Source organism: Bombus bifarius, unplaced genomic scaffold (genome assembly GCF_011952205.1).
Source record: "Bombus bifarius isolate JDL3187 unplaced genomic scaffold, Bbif_JDL3187 scf7180000008045, whole genome shotgun sequence".
NCBI classification, from domain to species: Eukaryota; Metazoa; Arthropoda; class Insecta; order Hymenoptera; family Apidae; genus Bombus; species Bombus bifarius.
This window is the reverse complement of record NW_022884411.1, coordinates 115,553-134,897: the sequence shown is the minus strand read 5'-3', so window position 1 is coordinate 134,897 and position 19,345 is coordinate 115,553. Positions and strand designations below refer to the sequence as shown.

Here is a 19,345-nt window from a genome sequence, read left to right as displayed (position 1 = left end):
CTAACTGCCGATCGCTCCGGCTGCAGTAAACAAGAAGGTCGGTCACGCGTCGAGTCATTTAGCTGTTCAGTCGTGTGCTCGATCTTGCGCAAAATGTATGCGTTTTGTGACACACGAAAGGAATTGTGAAATGATAAACACGTTTGGACACAACTAATACTTTGAACATGTCTGGGAAGTAATTATGATCGATTGATCGGTGAACAAAAATGATTTATTATTTGAAAGTGGGCAATGTATCGGTAAGAATTTGTAAATTAATACTTTGTTTAAATTAATAACGTTTTGAGAAAATTAGTAATCTTCAACTGTATGATATTTTTCGAAACAATGAAACACAATGGTAAACACAATATCGCTACCGTCACTGTCATTATCGGAAGGATCTATCGAATCACTGTCCGCGATAATAACATACTTCGCACTATTATCAACAATATTAGATTTTCCTTTCACTTACACGATAAGTATAAGAGTTTTTTCATTCTTTTAGAGAATTATATCCTAAACGTGTGAACGTAACGAAGAATTACACGTAACTAAAGTAAGAAAATATTGAGGACAACTGAGTCACCCAGATCTCACAAAGGACATAACCTAACAAACAAACACTCACCACACTAAAGAAATAAATCAATCAAATTCGACATATCCCACTGGGGGTAGCCATCCACGTGTTATATTATTATACCACTAAGCTATAATATTTTACCAAATGTCCTACTGGACAAATTGTAAAATGTAAATAAATAAAAAAAAAAACTGAGTCACGAGCCAGGCTCGTGTTGTTTACGTTTGGTCCGAACGAAATACGAGTCAGGCTCGTGTTTATTGTTTTTCGCCGAAATTTCTTACCACGAGTCTCACTCGTTGTAGGACAAAGGATTAAATTAAGGAAATATTATTTAAATAGAAAAATACGCGTATTTGCCTGTACAAGAGGTCTTCCCATTTTCACGCGATGTATCGCATTTGTTCGAAAGTTAGATTACAATCGGCATTGTTTAGATCGTTTTTGAAAAGAGCGTAACTGGTAGCGGTTTACTTTACTCGGAGACAGGGGAAACGACTCGAATCAAGTGAGTCCGCGTTTAACAGATTAACAGACTGGGAATCTAAACCATTCACCAACGATGCTTATGAATCGCAAAACCTTGAAACGGGGTCGAATCGTGCCCGTTTATCAATGGCGGCCGTGGCTACGCCGCGTCTAGTGTCTACCCTATTTACCACGGGAAATGTAGTTTCTGGCGTTTCGCCCGTGGCCATTCCATCTTGTCGTTGCCAGGCAGAGCGCTACCTTCGTTTCCAAAATATACTGGCTCTTACTCTACCCACGCTCTGTCACATATTCAAATATGTCAGGAGCGTAACGATGCCACATCGACACCCCTCTATGCCTCTCCTTTCCCCTACTTCTCACGATAAAAGTCACACGAAAAATCTCGATGAGCCACCACACCTGCGAGTGTCTGGAAATAGACGCGACTGTCTTTCAACGTTCATTCGTTCTCCGTTAATTCGGAACTGCGGCTTTTTAAGGAATCGCCAACCTTTTCTCCTCCGCCGATTCAAACCTCTGCACGAATAATACAGAAATTGGGAAGAAATTGGCAAAGCTATCGTCTTTGAGAAGATCGCGCAGAGGTTTTATACAGAGGAGTAATTTTAATCATCGTTTAATCATCTATCAGAGCAGAAACCGGGTCAGAAAAATTTTTCATTCGTCCCGTTAAATCGCTACATGCGACGATTCGTTCATTTTCAAGAAAGCACTTGCTCGTTCAGGCTGCTTCCGATCGCTCCGCTAGGCGGCCGAACCTATCTACGTATATGCGCGTAGTATATGCAGGCACTGTAATTTATAGGCCGTCGCCGCGACCTCTACTACATAGACACCTGGGACGTTAAACTCCTCTGTTCCTCTCGCGGAAGATTAGCAGAGTCCATTAAGATTGTTATCTGGCCATTAAAATCTTAACCGCCGTATAACCTGCAGCCTATATAGTTTACACTGTAACTTGGCGGTACTTGAGAATGTAGGAAAGCAAACGTGCCAATAATATTTCGTAAATTATTAGGTTAATGATAATATAGCGCAGATGACTGACGTTCGAATGGGTGAAAGCATTTCATCAATATTTTGCCAACGGTTCGTGCCTCAACGGTCCCGTGAGTTTTACGTCACGAACGATTTGTTCGAAATTGCGAGGATTATTAAACGTAAACGATCAACTCGGTCAAATATTTATTCGTTTGGTAAATATTTCCATATATACGTACGTGCATAAATATGCAGCAGACCGTTTGGAAACAACGTTCCATTAAATCGTGTTGCTTATCTGTTAATTAACATAAAGCGATGGTTGTTGCTGATACGAATGCACGGCGAGTTCGTCACCTGCATTGGTAACTATGCTTAGAATAATAAAACTTGTGCGCGGAAACGAGTGCATCGGAGGGGTCACGGCAATGCGAAACAATCGAAGCGTTATTTCGCATAATATTCGTCCAGTATCGTGTCATCGACTAAGAAAGATCGTTATTCAGTTTCGATGGTTATTCGTTTTCCGTTTGTCTCTCCCTCGTAAATTAAGTACGTGGATATCGTTTTAACACGAAGGGAAGCACTTTACTTTCACCGAAATCTACATTTTGAACTGTGCGATTCCCGCAACCGGGCACGCGATATTTTCGAGACTCTGTTGCTCTTTCCCCCCCTTTCAACGTATAGTTGCAGCCGAAAGCAACGGACGACTTTGGACCTCGGACGATGTGTCGTTCAAACTATCATCCAGTGTCGAACGATTTCTTCGTTTCACTGGACCCTAATGGTTGCTGCCGCGAGCATCGCCTTTCGAACTCGGCTTTGCTCGATTGAAAATGAAAGGTCCTGTGTTTCGTTGACGCGTGCAGTAGTGTCGCCGATTACGAATCGAAAGCGAGATATATAAAGACAGGATGGAAAAATAAGCAAGCGGCGAAGGAAACCCGATCGGCAATGCGCAACAATCGGAATGGAAAAAAAGTCTACCCGAAATTTGTCATCGTTGAAAATTGGATATACAGAATACACTGACTGTAGTCTACAAAGTGTATACTCGTGAATAAAAGAAAAGAACTTGGTGTCGGAAGTCGTATGGTCAAAAAGTGAAGGATTAGTGAGTCATAGATGACAATCGAAGAGATCGACGGTAAATCATATTGAAAGTTTGATCCCCGGAAATCATAAAGCTGGTTTCTCGATTTCTCGCTCGGTCGGTCTTAAAGGGTCGTTTTCGGCAAGTAACGAGTACACGAAGTAGAGATGTGTTTCACGAGACGCGTTTCTATTCTTTCAGCGAATTGTCCGAGAATATTTCATGGCATTCCAGGCCGCTTTGTCTGTGAAATGTCTTTGCGACGTCACAGATCTACGAAGGCTTATTTTTTTCCGTCTTACTAGCACTCCTTGCTCGTTGAATTGTGCAAATTTCGTTGAATTTCCGGTGTGTGTAACTAAATGATTAATCACGATGCATGCTGGCATGAGAGGCGCTTTCATCGGCATGAGGATGTTACCGCGACACCGACGGATATCTTCGGAAAATAAAAAAAGGTAACGATCGGCTTTTGTTTCCATAAAGTGTACACTTTGCGATGACGCTTCCTAAGAGTTTGAGAATAATCGTGTGAATTGTCAATCGGTCGAGTTTGCCAATATCTTTGATTTCGTAGGAGCAAAGATACGCTAAAATATCATTTAAAGGTTTATTCATTACAAGACAGATATTGATGGTTTCCGAAAAGCGAAGAGATTTTAGAAAAGATTCGAACCTTGATTTATACGAGAACCCTTTCCGCTGTTCAATGAAATGGTACTAGCTAATATTATTCAAATATCTTTTGTACCGTAAGCAGGGAATTCAAGGACACTTGTTTCCTCCCACTTACATTTTCATTATCAGAATACTTTAAAGTTTGGGTAAATATAGATTGTCAGGGAAGATAAGTGGTACGACGATTATTCTTGGGAAGCTGCTGCCATCTAACGCAAACTTTAGGAAACCGATAAAGGACGCGCCCGACCTTGTCGACACTAATGCAGGTGCCAGATAACAATTGCAACGTGTTCATTCGCCAAGCATTTGGACGATACTTGGCGATATTTGTTTTTCATTGAAAATTTCAAAGAAAAAATATAATCGATCGACTTTCAATGACCGACTCGTTAATAACTTACCCTAATTTTTACCTAAAAAATGAGACCGTTGCGTCATCTCGTTTACAAGAATCGATATATACGTCGATACAAAGGATCATAGAAAAACGTACGCCCGGATTGGCAAACAAGCTGGAACGTTTTGTCCAACTGTGTGCATATATCGCCTCTCGGCAATCGAAACGATAGAATCGCACAGGTCGTATAATAGATCCGAGTATACCAGATACACCGTGACAACCGCTATATAGGTTGTTCAACTTGCATACAGGCTGAAATTGATTGGATAGTTTGCGGTCAGTTCAGGCTGTGTACGAGTGTACATGAGCGGCGAGGAGGATCGCCCTTCGAGATGAACAAGGCGTATTCGAATCGAACGCCAACCGGTCGAGAGTTTCTATGCGCTTTACCGAGAATTTGGCAAACAACTTTCGCGTTCTGGCAGCTCTACTGGACAAGCTCGAGTACATCGTTGCTTTCGTGTAGATCGTTTCGCAAAATTACCTGCGTCAGACACCTCGGCGTCACGGTGACCGTTAACATAATCGCTATGCAGTTCTTTTAGACTACTCCACGCGGTTCGACCTACGGATATATATCCTTCGGCCGTAAAAGTTTTACGAGCTACGAGGTAGGCTTTGACATTCGCAAACAATGTTATTTGCCTCTATCGCGGCGCTGCGTTTCGCCCGAAATCTGCTAACTTCGTTCCAAGAATAACGCGAAATGCTTGCAGCCATTCAGTTGAGCATATTTTCTTTACGTTTGTCGTTCCTTCGCTATTCTTCTTATTATCTTAGCGGTCGAACTAACACGCATTGCCGCATGCGATTTCACGGTTTCTACATTATCCCGGTCGGTTCGAACAAAGTCGCGGCCGGCAATTTGATGAATGCCGTTTAAGGAAAAAAAAGGGGCAACTGAACTGTGCACTATTGACCCAGGTCGAGAATCGCCTGCAAGTAATCGCATATTTCCCCCCTCGTGCAACGCTGCAACGAACATACCCGTGCATTTATTCTCCCTACGCATGTCACGTACATATTTACCCTCTTGCTGCTTATTATATTAATCGCTGCTGTGAAAATATCTTCGACAATCGTTCAAGGCGCGTTGCTTTAATCAACGTACGCCAGCTTAAGCTACCCGACTTTCCCGTAAAAAGAATCATTTAACAATCGCGCGATAACCTTCGGAAATTGAACGCACAATCTGTCAGAATAATCGAACCAAAGATATATTTTCATTGCTTACTGTCGGTAACTGGTTATTCGAACAAGTTCCTTTGTAGTAATAGGTTTCGATAGGCGATCTTGAATACCAAGCGGCATGTTTGTACATTTGAAACCCGACTAAGCTATAGAACTGAAACGGCTTGCGGGCCGACTAGCAACCCGTGCAATAGGTCGTCGTACGCGAAACTGTATACGACTTGTCAACCGTTTCGTGTCACCTTGTTAGCACGTGTTCCACATGGCACGAGGTCGGCCAACATTTTGCTTTTTGTTCACTCGCCTCCATTGACGATTATGAAACCGTAAACGCCACTGCGACCAGTGAAATTGGAACGTATGAAGCCGAGCTATTTCCACGTTTATAGTCGGGCAGGAATTACACGCCAACGTATGGTGAACTCGACGCAAATAGAACGAAACGAATATCTTCTTAAACGCTATCGTGGAGTATAGTGGCGATCGAAGAAGCAAAAACGATATTTGCGGCTAGGTTGGAGGTGGCATGCGTCTTTTAATCGGAATCTTTTTAATCGCCGGCTGAATCAGCATCGACGCGCAGAACGTGTCGTGCATGTCCGGTAAACTCGACTACTGGGGCACGGCGCGTTAAACAGGTGAACGTGGGGGTCGGCGACATGCGGTATACGGTTACGGAGCGTCACGACGCCCTGCAGGCCACCGTTCCACAAACCACCGCCCCCAGGGTAAACTTTCTGTTACGTGGCGACGATGGCCTATAGCGTGTTGTTCGCTCTCTGTGTACGAGCCTTTGCCGTTTTGCTTCAAATCCAACGGTGTGCGCTACCCAGCGGCCCAGATTTTTTAACATTGCTCCAAGTGAAAAGAAAATAGCGGGAACGCTTTCTGCTGGATCCTCTGCACAGCCTTGACAAACAAACCCCTAATTGACCTTTTTAGAAGAATCGTTGTTTGAACATTGTTACGCCAGTTCTCTGCTGTCTACGGCAGACCGTGTCCTCGGATTTGCATTTTAAAAATTGTTCCTCGAAAAAAAAAAAAAAACAGGCTGTCGAAGAGCGTCCCCTTCTTTGATAATCGTAAAAATAATGTGAATTAGCCAGCACTCGAGAGTGGCGTCCGTAGGTTCGATTTCGTCACGAGATTCTGTGAAGCGGAAGAACTAGCTGGAAATGGGAAAACGAAACGGCAGTAATTGAAACGAGTTGCTTGAGAGCATTCCTGGCGACCTTGTTCGGGAATCGATGTTGCCCCTGTTTGGAACAACCGACCTAATTTCCTGGATACGAGAGTAACACGCGACATCGGTGCAAGCGACGAAAGCAAATTCTTAATGATACCGATCCTGCAAGGAACAGCGTGTGCTATTGCGAGAGCCCATGGTATGGAACGCACGCAAGTCGACAGACGTGTCAAGCGGGTTGCGGGCAGCGATGGGTCCAAGTATCATAGAAGCGAAGTTGTCTCCGTCATAATAACTCGAATCGAATTTAATTTCCGATGGTAGAACAATTTCACAGAATATCGTTGTTACCAACCGAATGAATTAAATTACTATTCCAGCTTAGGGAGAATTTATACCAATAAAGCGATGTACGTATACCAGTGACTTTATGCCGCCAATAAAATGGATCGTAAGATAAAAAAAAAAAAAAAAAAAAAAAAGAGAGAAAAGTTTTAGGTTAAAGGATAAGCCATAGTTTATGGAAACGATCTCTTCCTACCGGGATATTTCGCATGTATCAGCATACGTCAAAAGAATATTCAGGCTTATTTGAATCGTGAACGGAGGGGTTGGCCCCGCGACCGAATCGATCGCGACAGGGAAAAGTCGGTAATCGGATCAAGTCCATCGCTAGCAAACGGTCTACCGGCTGACCAACCACGGATACGCCTGCTACTTGCTTGCTTGCCACAAGCCAGGTCGTGTACGCTGGGTCAGGAGAGAGAGTCAGTTATACCGACGCCGTGCTACCATTCGCGTCACTCATTGGCCGAATCCTGACGACAGCTTCCTCTCGAACATACACACCGTTCGACCACGCAAACCCGATCTACCACAGAATCGGTCTGCGAACTCGTCTTCGTCTTCTCGGCAATTCTACTCTGCTTCTCATCTTCGTGGATGATAGCCACGAATCTCACTTTCAACGCCGATTTCTCCGTCACGGGACGACGGGTGGGTAGAGACGATCGTCTGCAAAGAGAAGACTCGAGTTTCGAGAGAATTAGCTCGGTGACACAGCGTTACGAGTGTGAGATTGCGCGTAATTTCGAATCCGCTCTGCTTCGCTCGAGATCTTCGAACAGGAGAGTGCGGAGTTTCTTAGAAACAGTCGTCGATTGCTTTGCATCATCTTCTTAAAATGTGCTGTCAATTTTCAATCTCCGCGTAGAAACTGAATGTAGGACAAAGTTTTGAAAATTGTTCCCTTGGGAATCTGCGAAAATTCTTGCAACTTCGTATCTTCTTGAAGACACTGGAAATAACCAGTTTCCGGTACAGTTCTTAATTTCGATGGTATGGTTTCCTCGTTAGTTTTCGCCGAATGATTCGCATGATCGCACCGGGTCTGGTATTGCAGGGGAATCGAAATTAATTGGATCGGCGCTTTGACCGAGCGAAACTCGTAGGTGCGCTATGTGCTACGAGTTTAAGAATTCGATTAGGGTAGAAAATGTGGCAAATGAGGGACACTTCGAAAGTTTCGTTCTGCAAGTGGCAAGTGTGTCTATAGTTGGAAGGGAACCGATTTCGAAGCGGGTTGCTATGTTCGTGGCAAAAGTAACGAGGAGTAGAAAACTATTTTTTATTACGCGACCTCTGGAATCGAGTTAGCGCGATCGCGGATCGATACGCGACTGGTTCTCGACGCGTTTCGTCCTCCAATTAAACAGCACGTTAACGGCCCGCTTCATTTCTCTTTATTCTTCCCCTTTTTCTATTTTTTCTCCCGTCAAAACGCTCGAACAGAAGACTGCCGTTTGAATGCACGCGCGATTAGTGCGGGTGAAATTGGTGATCGGATCACGCTTGTCATTAGCAACCATCGAACCGTACCGTATGAGATTTAAACGTGCAAGTGCCGATGGCTTCGTGACAGACCCTCTCTTTCGTTCGATATCCGAAAATAATCCGACACCGTTCCGTATCCGTGCATTATCGCGATTAAATTAGAAAAACGGGTCGCTACGAACGGAGAAGACTACGCCGTGCGATTTTGAAAAACGACTGACGGCGAGAGATCGATTTCGACAGTTTGCTTAGTTGCGAATGTAAAGCGACGCGATGACGAATCTTGTAAACGCGTAAAGATGGTTTAAAAAGTTTGCCGCGCTCAAGGCCACGGGCTTGGCGTATCGATCTGCAGGTTCCCTGGATCGGGAGCAAGAACGCGGCAATAAAGAATTGCGGCAGTGGCGCGCCGTTGGAATTGAGGTTAGCGTGCCGCCAAACCTCTGGATCCTTTCTTCGTTTTCTGGTATTGACCGGGCGGGCGCTCGTGGCGCGCTACGCCGTCGCCATCTTTCGGAGCTTCGACTCACCGTTCGGAAAAATGAGTTTGGGCGGGAGGGAGGTGCACGACTGACGCGAGTGATTGACGATCGGGATGTGCGTTCCCATCGTGAGGAACTCGGCTTCGTAATCGCTTCAGCGAAGAAAAGCACGCACCAGTAATCTACAACCGATTGTGTGCAAAGAAATTTCGCGACATCTCGCGAGGTGAACGAACGCTGACAATGTCGAGGCGAAGGCGCGACAACGGTGTTCCGTGCACTCGAGTGGAGAGGATTGGGCGAATCGAAACAATAACGAACTCGGATACGTCGCACGACTCGTCTGATCGACGCGGGGGTGAACGATCTCCGTGAAGGCAAATGTCCGAGATGGTTGGATCATCGGTCTCGCGGTGTCATACACACGAAGGGAGACGTTTGTAACCGTCGCGAGTGAGTTCGTGCGAGGCTGGATGGTCGCCAGCTCGATCGACACGGTAGGTCGAGCACGTGGTGTAACCCACCGACTGGTTCTGCTCGCCGCGTTGCACCATGCCAAACGCGACTCCTTTCGTCGTCTGGCTCGATCGTGTGTATTCTTCCCCTTTTTTCCGTGCTTTCGAATTTTTTCAACTCGAAATTCCTCGCTTATCTCCCGATGCATCTGTCTCGTGGGACGTTTTCGGTGCTGCCGCCTCGCGGCACTCCCCGCAACTATATCTATTTTGGTTTGGCGGTGAGGAGGGCGTGGATAGCGGGTTAATTGGTCGGACGTGTGACTGCGTGAGATTGAATGTAAATGGATGTTCTGGTTCGAGTAGTCCTCCGCCTCGTGCTCACTCTTTCTCGCGTTTAACGATCGACTGTTTAGGTCGCGTTCCACGACCAGCCGAGTTACGGGAGAGGAAAAGGCGCGAAACCGCTTAAACGTAATCGTTTAAGGAGTTGCGAAGTTTCGCTCTACTTTTCGAACGTTCCACCCTTTCGTTACAAATTAGGGAATGTCGTCGATAGCCAGACTAATGGGGGAAAGTTGGCACGGATCCAGGGATTCGCGAGGGCGCGAACATAGCCGAGCATTGGTCGGAATGCCTATTAGAATTCCGTTGGCGTTTCCCAAGTGAAGCGTAGCACGCCACACCGGAGATTGGTTCGGGGCGCGAGGTCGCGCCGTGTCGAAGGGTCGCTCGATCGGATACGCTCGATGGCCGCTTTCCAGCTCGGCGTATCGGTTAGCGGGATCCGATCGGTATCGGGAGCACACGGTGGCCTTGCCACCTTCCGACCTTCCTCCTCCCCGTGATTCTGCCAATTTCTCGCGGCTCGCGCACCGGTGCTGCCACCAGGTGGTATTCAGCGAAAGCACGAGTCGTACAGGGCGAGAGATTCGTGCGATGTGGTGCGCGAAGTGAGTCGGCGTGATCGCGGAACGGAAGGAAGACCGTGTTTGGACGTTGCTGTGTACGCTATTGTACACGCGTTGTCACGGCTTCCAGCCTCTTCCCGCCTCTATTCTCCTGTTTCTTCATCGTGTTACTCATCGTCGTTCTGTCGCCAATTATCCCCCTTCGCTCGCTTTCTGCCTCGTTTACCGTGCGCTGGCACGTTTTCGTCGGACGCTTTCCGTTGCTTGACAAAAGACACTCGTCGCGTAAGTGTGAGTCGCGAATGGGGTTGCACGTGCGTGAGTCTGTCGCGAATGGGCGGCTCGCCAGTGGCGGAGCTGTGTCGATAGGCGGAAGGTTAACCGAGGAATCGGTGGCGTGCGTGCACGAGGTCGGCAGGAGTTAAGACAACCGAGTTATCTTCGTCCTTATCGAATGTGCCGCGTCTGCAGGACATCGGACGGCGATTGGACCAGGAGCGTATCGTTCGACGGAAGCAGAGGAATCGGAAAAAGTAGGATATCGAAGGGCCGAGAAGACGATAGACGAGCGACTCGCCAGATCAAGAACTGCAAGCGAGAGGAAGAAGAAGAAAGAAAAGAAGCGAAGGAGAGAAAAACACAGAGAGAGAGAGAGAGAGGAAATCGGAACAAAGCGTGGCCGTGTGTGCGAGAGGAGCTCGCGGCAGGAGCAGCCACGGAGGCAGAGCGAGAGAGGTGGAGTGAACGGGCGATAATCGAGGATTTGAATGGGTGGGCCGGGAGCCGGTAGGGTTAGCAGGCACGAGCTGAACGCGGTGCCAAAGAGCGACGTCGGTCACGGGGATCGGACCCTCGTAATCGGCGAGCCAGCACCACCACCACCGGCCTGTCCGTATCACCCGACTTCGGCTTCGAGTTCGGAACGCGCGATCTCAGCATCCGGCCACCTGGTCCCCGCCCAGCTGCCGCCTTCGCCGCCGCCACTCGCCTCGCTGCACATCACCGTCAACAACTGCACCTCCATTGGCAACAACAATACTAGCGCCAAGCCGGACGCGATCTCGAACGGTACCAAGGCTGCTGCGACCATGTCCTCGCCACCCAAGCATCGAAGGGGCTTCGACCCCAACGACGTAAACGCCACAGACTATCGCCGTTATCGTCGCGTTAAAACGACGAAACGGTGAGTTTCTCTCGCATATTGCCTTTCTTCTATTTTCTCCGTTCGAGCGGAGCTACGTGTTCACCTTGCCGTTTATACAGTTTATATACCTTGTCTCTGTGTATGGAACGAGAACGGTTCTTGCCACGGCTTCCAGTATCTTCTGTCTCTAGAGGATAGACGATTACGTTCGAGCCAAGTGGCGGCTTTAACGTGGCTCGTTTCACTGATCGAATAGACAAAAAATGAAAGCTTCGCGAAGAACGTTCGACGCTCGGACCATATCGTTTAGAACGGAATCGTAAAAAGGTTAGAGCTCGTCAAAGGCTGATCTTTCCGCTTTTAACGAAGACGATCCAAGCCGTGCAAGCTGCGTAACTCGTTCCGTATGTCTTTAACTCACCCGTACCTTATTTTCATGTTCTGCCTTATAACCCGGTGCTGCAAAAATCCTGGAATCCTCGTGTCTCCGCGACCAAATTGCCGTTCCGTTGGACACCGGCCGGTCCTGGCCGTTGACCGTCGTCTACCGTCTCCGAACGTGTTTGCCATTTCTTTTCTAGAACCGGTTCATCTTCGATGATTCAGACGTCTCTGCTCGTGCCGAGATTCGAATCCGCGTGATGGCTTCTTGATTTCCCGCTCTCGAGACTCCCAACGTATCCGATAAACGTACAGTGGAAATAACAGCTTACTGGAAGTACGTGTAACAGATATAATTATTTCGTTTCGAGGAAATCGTCGTGGCCCGATACGTAAAGACAATGACTCACGAATTTCCCCGACGTTATTTCCGCTGCACATTATAGATTCGTTATCGATTGGCTGACAGTAGCGGCATTGTTCAGCGTAGCTGACTGTTCTTTTCGTCCGGTTGAAATTTAGCCTGAGATAGCGTTGGTAGTTGGAAATTTGTAGGGCGCGACGCGATCTCGAGGGCGCCAAGCGGAAAACACGAGGAACTTGGACGAAGCATGATCCCAGCGTAACCTTGATCCCTGATTTCCTTCCGGAACACAGCGTTCCAGCCTTTCACACAGCTTCCACTGACAGCGAATGCACAATGTTCACAGAGGCTTTGTATGTTCCACACCGTGACCTTGGGCGCCGGACACAGACCTCCCCGACATCTCCCGACATATATCTGTCAGCACGAGGCATTAAAACACACACAAGCTTGCGATGTTCGATGTTGGATCGCTTACTGGTTGTACCCCCGTCACGAACGAATGCGCTGAAAATAAATAAAAAATAAAAAATAAAAAAAAAATTATAAAACGAACGAACCAAAAAGTAACACGATAAGACGAAAGGCTGCGTGGCCTATGCTGCATGTAACGCAACGCGGCTAAATCGATGCGTTGCATCCTCAGTCGACGTTCCTGTCGTTCGATCGGACGAACGAATGCGTCGTCAACGAGTCGTCACGATAGATCGCATAGATTATACGATTATTGTAAAGGAAAAATAAAAGAATAAATAAAAAAAAGAATATATATATATATAACAAAAATATACGCGACCAGCATAATATCAGGTCTCGTCAATGTCCCGATGCTTTCGAAGCTTGGAATGCGATGCAATGGAATGGAATGAAATGGAATGAAGAGTCTTGCACCTTGGACGATAAAGCTTTCACGCACTACTCGATTATCGGCGAGGACCGTTGGAGAGATGACGCGTCTCTGTCCTCTTCTCGTTTCTCGCCGCGAATATATCTGAAATGCTTTGTTCGATGTGCCGACCTGAAAGAAATTCACTTGCTCTCGAGAAATGTGCGAGGAAATGCAGGAAATCGGAATCGAAACGTCCCGGAACCGCCCTCCTTTCCATCGTTCTAATCGCCTCGTGTACTGAGAGAAACCTTGCCACTCCCGTTCCAACCATCGCGATCTGTAGATTGTCCCTTGATCGTACTTCCATGCAATCAAATAAATCGGCACGATGGTAATTTCACTCGTTCGATCGTAGGATCGAAGAGTCGAGACGTTTCGACGTGGATAACGTCACACGATTCGTTCAAGGGCGTGGGAAAAATCGTGCGCCGGTCTTCGGCGTCAAACGACGCGACGCTAACGAAAAATTGGCTGTAAAATTCTGTTGCTTGAAGGGAAGCTTGCTACTCTGGAGGAAAGCGACGTTTAAAATTTACACACCGCCTGTGTAATTCGATTTCACGAAGAACTACGCTTTACATCATTTTTCACGAAAACGAGTTCTCCCAGCAAACACGGTTATTCTACGGTTTTTCCTGGTCCTGCGAGAGATCGTCGTTGTCTGTGCACGATTTTTCACACGATTCGTATAAATTTCGAAACGAGACACGACAACTTTGTATGTTGCGTTACACGAGAAAAATGAAAAAAAAAAAAAAATAATAAAAGAAAACTAATATATTTTTAGGTTTCTCTCTCAGTGCGCAATGGAATGTTTCACCCTATGTTTAAAGCGTTTGGAGTATCGTGTCGTCAAAATGTCACCTTCTCTTTTATTTTTTTCGTTGCGTTCGTTGCTCCGACCAGGTCGTACATGTTTAATCGTTCGCTGCCACGAACCGTTGCATGCGTTGTTTTTTTTATATCAAATGTGCACGTGTGCTTCAAGATGGATGATTTTGAAATGAGGGACGAGTGTGAATTTACGCGTGAAAACTGTCACAGGAGATGGTCGACTCGGATGGGGATAGGCATGAGAATGGGGGTTGAAACAGGGTAGGCACGGTATGACGACTGAAGCGTCCACCTACCCGTCACAAATGTCGCCTACGAATTATAAATTCTACACGGCAGACGTTGTTAATATTCCCATGGACAATTAATACTTTTTGCCGTGTAACAACTCGTCCATTGTTGTGACGTTCGTGGCGAACTTTTAATCAGCGAATCGTGTGATCGAGTACGCTTGGTTCGGTGAAAAGAGTTGGCCTGGAATTTTCTATAAGCTGGATCGTTCGATTTTCTACGTGTATTTGCATCGAACGTCACGAGAATCCTCTTACCGTTTGAATCCGTGTACCGTTGTTGAAAATATTTCAATAAATACCTATCGCTTTTTTATCGACAGTACACGCGTACTTGTGCATCGTTGAAAATTCTTCGCGAATTTCTATCGTGTTGATATATATCGCCCGATCTCGACACCCGTTATAAAATTGCAAACAATTTTTGCTACTAGAATTCCCGACTACAATTAAATATCGCATGTCGTATCTCTAGTGTACCACTTCTTCTTGCTCTTTATTCGTATACGGTGGCGCCAAACGAGAATAGGATACCGGTGGTCGCAATGGAGAGTCTCGAATCGGCCGATCGATCGAGCATTCTCAGTCAGTTACAGAGTTTGGTAATTGGAAGTAAGGGCAGCTTGATCGATAAATATGAATGAGCTATTCTTCTCTCTTTAATAGCCTTTCAACTTCCACCCACGTGTTTCTGCAAATACAGATATTTCGCGAAATCGCGGATGTTTCGCCAAATGTGTGGCGAAATGAAACCGAACAATTTTCCTATACGTTTCGTAATGTTTTATCCGAAAATTTATTAGTTCGTTTCGTCGAGAGCGAAGCGACGAGTTTCTCGAAAAACGTTAGAGATAGCGCGACGTTCGCAGGGACGAGGGAGCGCGCTGAGTCGCGTGAGCGACAGATGACGAGTTAAACGTTCCCGGGATTAATAATACACATCGCGTGAAGTGGAACAACCGTACTCTACCGACTATAGTCAGTCGTATTGTCGCCCGCGATTCACGGCAGTCGGTTCGATGGGTGGCCGACTTCTGTTCCGTAACGATAAAGTAGAAAGGTATGTAGCTCGCGTTGGAGATTTAATTTGCTGCTTGTGCTGGAGATTTAATTTACAGCGCCGCTCTCGAACGGCCGGGATCTAGCGAAAAGAAGGAAATGATAGAAGAAGGACAGTGATAGCGGGAGGAAAATCCTCGGTTCGTTGAAGCAGCGAACGCTTCCGATATCGAAGAACATCGAGTCTCTCTCGGTCGTCGTTTATTTCCTCGCTTTTTCGTTTGCTTCGGACGTTCGATAACTAATTCTTTCGGGGAAAGAATTAGCAAGGAAGGAATACCGGATGATATATCGTAAGACGAAGCAAGCGTACGATTAATAGCGCGGCAAGTGAAATATTTCTCTTAGCACGCACGTGCAAAGTTCTGTGAAACGCTTAGAGATCGACTCGAGTTACAGTCGTTTCTAACAATTTACCGACCGCTAGCGATTCAATAGCATACACACGTCCGACCGGCATCTCAGGCGCAGATTCTCTCTGTTTCGGTTAGGCTCTCTAATACCATTCTTTTTGTTCATCGCGAACGGTACGTTTTTCAAATTGGTATAAAACCGTGAGAGCTTACAAAGCAACGCAACTGAGCAAGGTACCTTAGTACTAAATAACAAATTACTGCTCGAATAATGAGAAAGATTGTCGGCAACAAAAACCTGATTAATAGGATATCGGTCGATAAGCGTCGGTAACAAAAACCGGTTAATCGGCTATCGGTCGGTAAAATGTCAATTACGCTGAATCGAGCATCGGTGATATCATTTACGAAATGTATCAATTGATGGTAAGATCTGGATTGTGTCGTTCAAATACATTCGGTTCTATCGTTAACGATAGCAAGATATAACGATAGAGAGATAGCAAGAAGTATCAGAGCTGAGTGTATGTGAAGGACATACTGTCATTATGTGACTTGAAAACGTTCAATCGTCTTTGGTCCTCCTTTGAAAGCCGAGTAGTTGACGAAGAATATTGAAACTCGTGTGCTTTGTATGCCTTGGCTTTACAAATGTGGCAGAAGATTACCTAAAATGGTATCATTGTGAGATTCATTCGGCCATTTTTCTGCATTTATAGCGCATTCCTGGCGTCCCGTGGCCCATCGTAATTGGTGCTAATTTCGAGTCAAGGCGAGATCTAATTTGGCGTTACCTAACACGTTTCCACAAGCCCATTTTTTTAACACGATCCTTCATTCACTCGTGGTATTTCTTCTCAGTGGTTACAAGCTTTCTGAAGCCTTTTAAGCGTTTGTGTTGTAAACTATTGCCTTCGGGCCAGGCTCGTCATTCTTTCCTACAGTCGCCCCTTCTTTCTCTCGCCATTTCCAGCCAACAACTGCAACAAAAGATCGTCCTATATTTACGAAGAACAAATTCTCATCGATCTATGTTTGTCTTCGATCGTCGTACCACACGTGTCACTTGATACTGTACCACATTTTCTCCGAATTCATCGTCTCGGTTTAGTTCGTCGTTGCATCCAATGTTTATCACATTTATGGAAAAAATAATCGTTTGATCTATTTTACTGGAACAAATGTGTTCTCTGTTATCGTAATTAACCGCGTTCGGATCTATGCTGCACGCATAAGGAATATGTAATCAATCGTCAGTAGTATTGTTACGTCACTGAAGATACAGCGACGTAGCATTGAACAGGCTAACGCTATCTCGAGCCAATGCTGGCACGATAGTTAGCGATTAGTCGTATGCACGGCTTCAGACCGTCGTTGGTGAACATCAGTCTCTGTTCGCGTGTACCATGAGTCTTTCGCGAATTTCACGATCGCGTTCGTGACGCGCGTTTATGCATCGGAGCTCGCCGCGCTTCAGAAATTACGCGCTCTCTCTCCATGGCAGGTTTATTAGTTTAAATATGAAAAGAATGCGCCCGCGGCCGTGATATTTCGTTTCCATCCCTGTCCGACCGATTTTGCCTGACTTGGCGTGTGAGCGCATTTTTGCGAAAGTCTTCTCGAAAAATTTATTTACATCGGACGAAATTTCGATCCTCGTCGCACACGGTAAAGTTATGGCGCAATGAAAATGGGCAGAAAATTATGCGGCAAAATAGAATTATTGGGTTGGCGGATTTTGTCATTAGGTGGTATCGACAAAACCCGCAATCACTTAGTTGCCAACGCAATATCATCGTACGTAGAGAGCAACTGACAGCACGCGCAAGATTCGTGGAACAGTTTGCAACGATATTCGCGCTTCACTTAGTGTTAACTTTTAATTCGAACAGATTCGTCGAACTGTTAAATCGAATCAAGCGATCGTACACTCGAATAATCTTTCGAGTCATTTTGCCCGGGAATCGAGTCTCGCATTTTTGAATTAAAAATCGTTGCCATTCCGACTGTATGAATCTTTAATCTCGATCGGCGATTTTTACTCTTAACGAAGGAGGAAGAAGAAGAAGAAGAAGAAGAAAAAAAAAAGAAAAGAAAGAAACAAAAATGTGCTTAACAGATTGCGAGCTCCGAGCATAACAGCGGATTTTTGTGTTGCGACGATGTGTCGCTAGTGTGATATGGGTCTGGGACTCCTCGTTTTACACTCTATGGTTTTGTTCATATTTACCAACATCGTTCTACGATCTATCGGAATTTGTTCTCTCTGCCTGCCATATTCTCTGGTTGTAACAGTTGTCATCGCCAGCACATTACACTTGTAAGTATCGTTCTTGTAGTTTTACACACCAGCTAATATCGGCTAGAATTCCACATGGTCGAGAGTTAGTTACATGTAACATCAACCAGCTCTGTTCCTATGACTCTATTTTTTCTTTTTCCGCGACGTATTTCGATCCCTAAGAGTCCTTGACCTTGATGTATTTTCGATCGTAAATTGATCGAAATCGAGATCATTAGCGAAGCATCGGCGAAAGTGCAGAGTCTTAAACCGACGTGGAAAAAGAAAGAGTTGGCTGGATCCAACTCTGCACGAAAACGCAGACGAAAATGCAGATTAGATGGTAGCCGATAATCGAAATGGAAATATTGGACATTGAAATTGGATTTTCTGGTCCGTGCTATCGTAATCGAATGAAACGACACCAGACGTTTTTCTTTATTAAGCGGCGAGCATTGGCGAGCGACGATCGAATTTCGTACGATTTAAAACCGAGAACGTAAGTCGACGCGGTCCCGTGCGACCGTCGTCCAGTTACGATCCGCGGACAAATGTACTTATTTCTCGAAATGGGCTACACCGGATTGGCGTCTCGTCATTCGAGTAGATTAACCTTTTGCGGTCTGACTACTTTCGATTTCACTCGAATCTGTTCGCTGGTTACGCGCCTTTATTATTGTTTATTCCCTGGGTTAATTAGCTTTCCCTCTTATTAACCTGCCTTTCGTCGTAAACAGAACGACGCTGTAAAAATCTGCGAACAGTTGCCTCTTGTTTCGCATTGTACTTGGATGAGGGAATGTTACTGCGCGCATGGTCTGACCATAACCGGGCGGAACTACTTTCTGTCACCGGCCGCCACCAAATATCGCTGTAATCTCGTTGGTCTTGCGTCTGACACGAACGACCGTAACTACTTTCCTCGTAATGGCACGTGTCACGGTTATTGGCTGGGCAAGGACAATAACGTATTGTTGGACCGCGGTTAACAATGGGAGACTCGAGGTACGCGGTCATATTATTAATATGTATAATATTAGCGTGAACGAGGAAACAGAAAGTAGTACGAGCAAGTTATTTGTCCGGCCAGATCGTATCGAAGTAAATCAAATCGCAAAGGGTTAAGTAGCGACTGTAGGTAAACAGGTTAATTACAGTTTGCATTTATTCCGGCGAAGAAGTACATTTGGCGGTGTGTTTCTAAGGATTCCTCTCTTAATCTAGGCTCTGAGGCAAGATGCTGTTTGCACGAAAAACTTTTACGCGATGTCTTACCAAACAGCAACTACTGGGAAAATTCGAATGAGCCGCAGAAGATGACGATGTGGATCGAGAGATTAATGTTCTCGTTGGTGATACTTCCGGGTGGACAGGGCAACCATCGTAATCAGTTGCCTCGACGCAAAAAGCGGTGACAATTTAATGCTGCGCGCTGTCCGACTTTATCTTCCCCTTGCCTTGTACGCTCTAT

At 45.9% G+C, this 19,345-nt stretch overlaps 1 protein-coding gene across 1 annotated transcript in view; it reads left to right on the top strand.

Moving 5' to 3' along the window:
• LOC117207662 (G-protein coupled receptor moody-like) overlaps nucleotides 1–12,687 on the top strand; it is a 70,560-nt gene extending 57,873 nt beyond the window's left edge. The window contains exons 4-5 of the mRNA XM_033448066.1: nucleotides 10,751–11,462; nucleotides 12,515–12,687. Coding sequence (XP_033303957.1) covers nucleotides 11,047–11,462; nucleotides 12,515–12,539 — 441 coding nt within the window. The 5' untranslated portion in view covers nucleotides 10,751–11,046 and the 3' untranslated portion in view covers nucleotides 12,540–12,687. The remainder of the gene's footprint in view (nucleotides 1–10,750; nucleotides 11,463–12,514) is intronic.
• Nucleotides 12,688–19,345: the final 6,658 nt, after the last annotated feature.